We start from the raw sequence: 8,668 nt of genomic DNA, 5'->3' as shown, positions 1-8,668 counted from the left end.
CCAAAATAATAATAAAAAAAACACTATATATATAAATAAATAAATACTACTGAAAAAATACAGCCTAATAACACTGATCCTTATATTTATACATGTAACGTGTTTATAGGAAAAAAAAAACATTAAGCATTGTTAACTGACCTTTGTGATAAACTGAGATGTAACACACAGGGATGCCTGCACTAACCAGCCCTTTACAACAGAATATTTCATACAATATTTTGTTTACTTTAAACCTAAAACACTTTGAAATAAACCTGTTTAATCAACTTGCACATATATCAGCTAATATACCTTGAACATGAAGACACAGCAAGGCAAGGAGATGAAATGTCAATTTGTGATGATTTCTGAATGGTATATAGATGAATTTTACAACAGTACTTAAAATGAAATTCTTAGTCAAAAACATGAAAAAAATGTTGTTTTCATTTAACGTTCGTGCTGGATTGAGCAAATATGACATATATGACAAATATGTGTCCTATTATGACAAATATAACAAAGAATATTAGTAAAATTAGTCTAGTCCAAATATATGTTTGCCTTAGACAAGTTTTGAATATTTTTGAATTATTTTAAATAAGGAAATCTAACCTTAATGGAAATCATTTCCCTTTCAAATAAATTAAACTCAAGATTCTGTGTCGTATTTTGGTGAGTTTAAATCCATACATGAGAGGATTCATAACTGGAGGGATGATGAGAAATTCAAGAGTGATGAAGTTTTGGAGGCTTTGGGGTAAATCTCTGGAGCCAAAGCGCAAGTACATCGAATCAAAAGCCAGTACAGTGAAATTTATGATCACAGAAGTCAGATGGGGCACACAGGTCTGCATAAACTTTACTCTGTCCTCTCTGGACCTCACACATGTTTTAATAAGATATATGTAAGTCCAAATTATGAAAAGCCAATGAGACACATTAATGACAAGTATCACATATGCACTGATGTTATTTGAAAAAGTGTCAGCTTCAGGACAAGCAAGTTGAACAATTAACCAGTTTAGACATAAGGCTCTCTGAATGTTTATACCACATAACTTGAGTCTTGCTGTAAGCACAACATTGATGGCAAAAATGCAGAAAGGTGTCAGCCAGGAGAAACACACCAGCTGTGAAAGCCTCCTCTTAGTCATGAAAGAGTGGTAGTGCAGAGGTCGACATATAGCCATATACCTGTCAAAGGCCATGACAGCTAAAATAGACAAATCACAGCAAGCAAATGAATACATGATAAAAGCTTGTAAAAGGCACCCTTCATAGGAGATTCTGTGAGAAGACGACAGTAAATCTGAAAGGAATTTTGGGTAGAAACCTGTGGTCCCATAAAGTGCATTTATGCAAAAGCTGCTCAGTAAAATGTACATAGGTTCATGGAGGCTTTCATCCAAGACAATGAGCAGCACAAGAGAAATATTGATAAATAAAATCACACAATAATACAGTAAGGTGGTTAACAAGAGTGGTACTCTGTAATTCATTGTCTCATTAAATCCTGACAAAATAAAAATTCTTACAATAGACACATTATCCATGATCAGAGAACACATCTACCTTCTTTGTGTAACAATATGTAAGTGTACAGAGCACAGAGCTGCTGTATCTAGATCCCTAACAGTATCTGTTCTCCCTCGTCACCTTCCCTTAAATGCTGCCTTTGGCTCAACAACAAACACACACCTGGGAATTTGACCTCTGTTGATTGAAGGGCAAAAAAGTTATAAAATTGATGATGGCACAAGTTAATATAATATAATATAATATAATATAATATAATATCGTCTTCATGCATGCTCAATCGTCCAGGTAAGTAAATCTCCAAAAGTAGATTCTGTTCATCTGGACGTTGCGTTTTCAGTGGGAGAAATGTTTTGTCAGTTGGATGAATGAAACATTTCTCTCATCTCACTTGGATGAGGCTGGACGGGCAACTCGGGCCCTCTAGCAGACGACACTTGAGGCTGGACGGGCGACTCGGGCCCTCTACACAGCAAATCCAGCATGTCCAAATTAACACTGTCGGATTTGATTTCAACACTATTAAAGTGTCTATATGGGTCCACACCAGAGAGTGTTAATTTAACTCTTTTTGGAGAGTTGGTACGTTAACTCTGATTTAGTGTTAAACACCAAATCTGTCTGGAGTTGATAATTTAACACTTGGTGTTAAGAGTTTATATATTAACTCTCAAGAGTATTTTAGTTTAACTACGTAAGAGTTATCTTCTAATTCATTCTAAAAAGCGGGAATTTTACTGTTCTGAACTTCTAGAAATTTCTTTTGGAAATAAACATTTACTAAAAAGACGCAATGGTTTTTGAAAAACATTTATTCTGAACTGTGCACCACAATTTCAAAACATTTTCTGAAAGATGTAACAGTGTACATGTTCTCACTTTCATTAGAATTGTGTTTATCAAAAGGTCTGACATAGGTGAGCTGGTAAATGCAAATAACAGCATTCTCATCACTTATTTCTTCAATACAATATGCATGTCCTTCATTCATCCCTTTGTGGAACTTCAACGCACTTCTGCTCTCCCCCATATTCCATCTTCACAAGCATATCCTGTGCGGAGATTGAATAAAAATTAGTTGACACTAATTAATGGCACAAATAATCCAGTAAACAATTGCAGCACAGTAAAAAAAAAAAAAAAAAAAAAAAGGAATCCTTTTTGAGCCATTACTTGTGTAAAGTATTTTCCCAAAGGACAAGGACACAGGCAACAGGTAATACTGAACTAAATGTAAAACCTCAACCTTTTTCATTTTTACCTAAACCGTGTGCACAAAACTCTGGAGGGATATAAATGCTAACGTAGAATCCAGTCAGGACGTCTGCTACTGCTGTTTGCTCGTTTTTTTTTATGGGCGATCGTTGTCAGACTTCAAGTAGCACCATTATACTAACATTTCACATTCTAGACATTGTTTTAGGTGTATTTGACCAAAGGTTTGACTGAAAATTCACATGCAAGCTTTTTTTCAAGGCTGTGGTATTTGCCCGCAAACAATACCTTTCAGCTAGCTAAAACAGAATATTATGCTATCAGCGAGCAACACGGCTAATGCCTTTCACACAGCTTTGTCTCAACTCCAAAGAGCCACAGAAGTAAAAGCTCATAATAATAATTGAAACAATCTTTGAAAAAAATGACTTACCAAGCATGGCAAACAACTCAAATATGTAGAGCAAAATGTTCTGAAACGGCTTCACTTCAGCTTCGACTGGAGCCGTGCTGGAGGCGGAGTCTGTGAATTTACTCTGTTGGTGTCATAGCCCCTGTCGGAGTTCAGAGTTAAGAGGTCAGGAGTTAATGTTTCCATTGTAACACCCCCAGATTTGACAGAGAAACACTCATTTTTAACACTCGATTTTAACTACTATCATTTTACACCTCAGAGTTACATTAAAAGAATGTGACTCTGCTTAGAGTAAAATTAACTCTACTTTTGCAAGAAGACTATTAACACCAAAACATTTAACACTTTTGAATTTGCTGTGTAGCAGACGACACTTGAGGCTGGACGGGCGACTCGGGCCCTCCAGCAGACGACACTTGAGGCTGGACGGGTGACTCGGGCCTTCCAGCAGACGACACTTGAGGCTGGCTGGGTTCACCTGAACCCCCAGCTAACATGGCTTGAGACTGGACGGGCTCCTCTGGCCCTCCAGTGGAAACAGACACTGAAGCAGCAGGTACAGAGACCTCTGCCAGTGTGGACCCTGGCTGGGACTAAGCAGTCCTCAGAGGGCTGAAAGTGTTCCCCAATACACTCAGCAGAGGACGGAGGCGGACGGGTGAACTCACTTGAGCTCTCAGGGGGTGCTGAGAGCTGACACTGTTCTGGTGAGTTCTCCGGTGAGGCTGCTGGCGCTGGCGTCTTGACCTCTAGGGGTCCAGAGTTGGCTGGTGACTGACACCCAGCCTCTGGGGAGGCCCTAGAGGAAGCAACTGTCTCTGACATGGCCAGCTTAAGAGAACCAGCAGATATTCTGGTGAAGTGTGTTCCCTGCTTTGAATGAGACAGTGAGGATGGTGGCTGAGTAAATGAGCGGGCAGACAGCTGAACTGGTGGGGACAGTGCAATAGGCAGCGAAGCGGCTACAGACTGACCTACAGGTAGCGGAGACGATTGTAGTGGAGTCGTAATAAGTGGTGGAGTGGCTGACTGAACTGAGGGCAGCGCGGCTGCTGACTAAATTGAGGGCAGCGCGGCTGCTGACTGAACTGAGGGCAGCGCGGCTGCTGACTGAACTGAGGGCATCACGGCTGCTGACTGAACTGACTGAACTGAGGGCAGCGTGGCATTTGACTGGGATGGAAGTGAGGATGAGACAATGGAGCGGACACGGTCATAAACATGGAACGAGGGTTCAGAACAGGCAGTCTTACAAGCTATGGCCATGGGTGAGAAATCATTGTTATCCTCAGTAGAAACACAAAAAATAGCTCCAGAAAACACAGTCACAGAGTCTGACGCAGCAGAAAAAGCTTTCCTTTCACTCACCACAGCCGATTGCTTACATGTCCCGACATCCGGCTGTGGGGTGCCACGCCGACGGCGCAAACGTCGCTTCTTTCTTGGAGATGGCTCCGACAGGCCGGGTAATCCCTCGTCCGGCGATTTGGACGGCACGTCCTCCGTTGAAGCGAGCAGGCAAGCGGTAGCGGCGGGGGGGGGTGTAGGTGAAGCTCGTGGAGAACGAAATTCTGCACGAGCGGATGCAGAGAGTCCAATAGCCAGGGATAACCGGAAATAAGGTATTGTAGGTTGGCTTCCACAGTGTAAAGAGAGGCTTCTCCCTCATGCTCTAACCACTGGTTAATTAATCTAGAAGCAGAGTCGATAACGGGTGCCCGAGGGCGAGCGTCTGGTGGCCAGGCCTTAGTCCATGGGGCCCGGCCGGGCACAGCCCGAAAAGGAGACATGGGCCCATCCTCCCGCAGGCCCACCACCCGCAGGAGGCGCCATAGGGTTCGGGTGCATTGTGTGCCGGGTGGCGACCAGGAGCGGAGGCCCTGGCGGACTGACCACCGGCTGCCAAGACTGGCAATAGGGACATGGAATGTCACCTCTCTGGTGGGGAAGGAGCCTGAGTTAGTGCGTGAGGTTGAGAGGTACCGGCTAGATATAGTCGGGCTCACCTCTACGCATGGCTTGGGCTCTGGAACCAGTCTCCTGGAGAGGGGCTGGACTCTGTCTCAGTCTGGATCAGTTAAAGTCTTTGTTGTGGAGTCTGACAGCAGTGAGGAGGAAAGACCTGCGAAAGCTCTCCGTCCCACACCGTGTGTGCCGCAGCCTGCCACTGAAGGAGCTGCTCAGTGCTGTCACAGTCTCCTGCATGGGGTGGGAGAGGTTGTCCAGCAGGGATGAGTGTATGTTTCTGTTCTGTGTCCTGTTTGTTTCTATATGTGTCTTTCTGGCTGCTGTTACAACCAAATTTCCCCTTGTGGGACAATTAAAGGATTATTCTATTCTATTCTAATGCTGTTTCTATCAAACTATTTTTCTCCTACAGTTACACAGAGGCCTGACAACAATATTATACATTCAAATTATAATGCAGCAACCTAATGTTATCACACCATATCACAACTCCACACTGTGTATTTAAGCCCTCAGTTCCCAGTCTTGTCATTCCGTCCATTCCTCATGTGTGTTTTCAGTTCAGTCCATCCAGTGTTATGAAATCAGTTTTACCCCGGTTCTTTTATTAATCGAAACTTCCAGAGACGCCACCGGAACTCAGTAGTCATTTCACAAAACCTTTATTCATCTTTATTCATCTTCAAGCATGCATTTCTAGAAGGGAAGACGAGGCCCGTGTGTCCCTCTGCAAGAAATCTTCACTCCTTTGTCTGTGAAACACAGTTTTGTAGGGGCGACCCTATCATAAAACCCCCCACGGTGTGCTGCAAACTCTGTGTCTTTGTCTATGTGCACGAGCACATGAATGCCTACATGTGCGCGTTCCCTCGTGTCTATGTGAGTGCTCGTGTGTGACTGTGTACGCATACCTGTGTGTATGTGTGAGTGCACATGAGTGAGTGTGCGTGTGGATGTGTGAGTGCACATGAGTGAGTGTGCGTGTGGATGTCTGAGTGCACATGAGTGAGTGTGCATGTGGATGTGTGTGCGTGACAGTTAAAACACTGTGGGTGTAGGTGACTCCCTAGGTCATAAAACCATGTCCCTTCCAGACCACAGTTATCCAGTTACAAATGTTGAGACCCCCACCCAAACATTCTCTGGGGAGTTTCCACTCAGCATTAACTCCTCTCTGTTTTACTTTCACAGTTGAAGTGGGGGAGGGGTCTCCTACAATCTACTCCTAAGTTCACGACACAGTGAGGCCTTTATTATATTGACGGCAGTGTCAGTATCTCTACAATAGTTCTACATTCTATGTTAACACATTTCTAAACTCTAAAATAAGCTAAACACTCCTACAAATCCCCCTTTTTATCTGCCATATGGCAGATAAAACTAAACTAAATCTCTCACCATAATGTTTTCATACTGTGACTCCCCATTTCCCAAAAGTGGCATCATGGTGTCTGCCTTTGTATCAGATTCTCCCACAGCACGATTGATGAGTCTTACGAACAAGGCTCTGATACAAAGCACACAACACCCACACGTCACTAATACTGCAATAAAAACAGACAAAGAAACCATAATTGACATAATGAAATCTTTCCATTGCCCAAAGACAGAGGTCATCCACGCTTCCAGCGGGTCATCTAATCCCGAATGCTCATACATTGCGGTGGACAAAATCTTTAGGCCTTCCAGAACTCGGGTCACAGAGCCGTCGGGAACTGTGTTATTTGGAATGAAAGTACAATACATATCCCCAAACATCGCACAAACGCCCCCTTTTTCTCCCAACAACATATCTAACGCCATCCGATTTTGTACTGCCATTAAAGATGTTGGACTCAACTGTTCAGCAAGCACTTGCATTTAATGACAGCACAAAGATCAAATGTATACGAGATTGTGGACCCTTTAACGTAGTCCAACTCTATACCGCCATAATAATCAAAACACTCATCTGATTTACCTGTTTCACTACGTTTGGTTTGCTTCACCGTGGCCTGTGACGTTGGAGTCGCTGGAATGGATTCAGGTCTGTCTCTGGGCAATTCACTTATAAAAAAAAAATCATAGTTACAATAACCACAGTCACACCTAACACTACCGTTTCTCTCCAATTCCGCCTCAACCAGCCTAGAGAAGTTGACATAAATTAAATGTAGATAAAAGGCTCGTCTGTTTACATCTCTCCCTCACAGAAGGCTTCTCTGCAGAGCATCAAATCTGCATGGCAAAGTGACACACTTTAGGTGATCTTCATCCTTGGGAAAAGTGGTGTCAACTATTTCCCAGTCTCCTAGTATTTGTGCCTCACACAGAATCACAATTCCATCGCTGGAGTTCCTCTGCACTGTCACTTTTAGAGCTTGGCACGCTCTCTCCATCCCTCAGGTTCTCATGTTCCAACGCTGCTGAAGATTTAAGGCAGAGCACGTCATACACCTTAGTTGTCTTCCTCAGCGTCAACATTGAATCTTTCATTTTACTTAAAATCTTGCTGTGGGAAGTCTCCTCTTGATCTCCTGGAAGCTCAGCAGCACAGCTCTCTGTGTGATGTCTGCTGTGCTGAAGATGATCTCTGATCCTCCTGAAGCCTCTCTCCTGGCCTCAGCTCCCATCTTTTGGACGATCCTCTCAGCCACTCCTTCTCGTCATGGCACCTCACGACATCTACAGATGAAAAAATAACACTCCTCTTGCCTCATGGCTTTCACCATGTGTCAACTCCCCAATGAGACATGCACAAGAATGTTGCACATTCTCTCTAAAACAATCTCCAGGGTTTCCCACTTGGAGCAGCCATACTCCAACCTGTAACCCTGTGTAAAAACATTAACCAGCGGTCACATGTTAAGCTTGTTTAATTCCCAGCTCCACCTGGAGCCTATAACCTGGAAGACAAATCTGTTAAATCAAACTTCACATTTGCAACCAACTATAGATCATAAGAGTGATAAAGTACTCAGCATAACAGACAAGTATCATGTGCAGGTTTTCTCCAATCATTAAATCACTATTATTACCATAATTTGTCCCAAATCATGAATCATCCCAATTTATTCCATAATTTAATCTGTGACTTTCCTTAAACAATGTCACTCCACCCATTTTATCGCTATGAGTTCAATAGTGGCAGGCTAATGAGCCCATATTCAACTATTCCATAAACACTGCATCCCTTATTTGTTTTTCTCATGTCACTTGTCCGCTTCTGCTGAATCCTCCACATGCACTCTTAAAGAAAAAACAAACATTAGCAACACACATGGATCGTGTGGTGGGCAGGCGTCGGCCATCCACATTCCAGAGGTGCTGTAAAAGGCCATAAAATTAAGCCTGCTGTAAAAAGAATGACACTGGTTTCAACACAGGAAATTTCTCACATTATTCACATCGTCAAAGTAACTTTCAACATTTTCCCAACAACACAGTGTAACAGCATCACCAACTCATAACCTGTAGTAGAGAAACAAACATCCACCAATTGTTCTGTTAGAAATCACATCATCAAATCACATGAAGAACTGTAATGCTGTAGAAAAGAGAATGCAAATG

The 8,668-nt window shown here is 42.9% G+C and overlaps 1 protein-coding gene across 1 annotated transcript; it reads right to left on the bottom strand.

Moving 5' to 3' along the window:
• Nucleotides 1-608: 608 nt before the first annotated feature.
• LOC147311837 (olfactory receptor 6B2-like) lies at nucleotides 609-1,553 on the bottom strand. Its single transcript, XM_086266072.1, has one exon. It carries the CDS (start codon nucleotides 1,551-1,553, stop codon nucleotides 609-611), a length of 945 nt encoding a protein of 314 aa, XP_086122198.1.
• Nucleotides 1,554-8,668: the final 7,115 nt, after the last annotated feature.

This window comes from Aulonocara sp. 'chitande type north' Nkhata Bay, linkage group LG16 (genome assembly GCF_057382095.1).
Source record: "Aulonocara sp. 'chitande type north' Nkhata Bay isolate Kocher_YH1m ecotype deep benthic linkage group LG16, A_spYH_male_GT1.1, whole genome shotgun sequence".
In the NCBI taxonomy this organism is placed as follows: Eukaryota; Metazoa; Chordata; class Actinopteri; order Cichliformes; family Cichlidae; genus Aulonocara; species Aulonocara sp. 'chitande type north' Nkhata Bay.
This window is presented reverse-complemented; position numbering and strand designations above follow the sequence as displayed.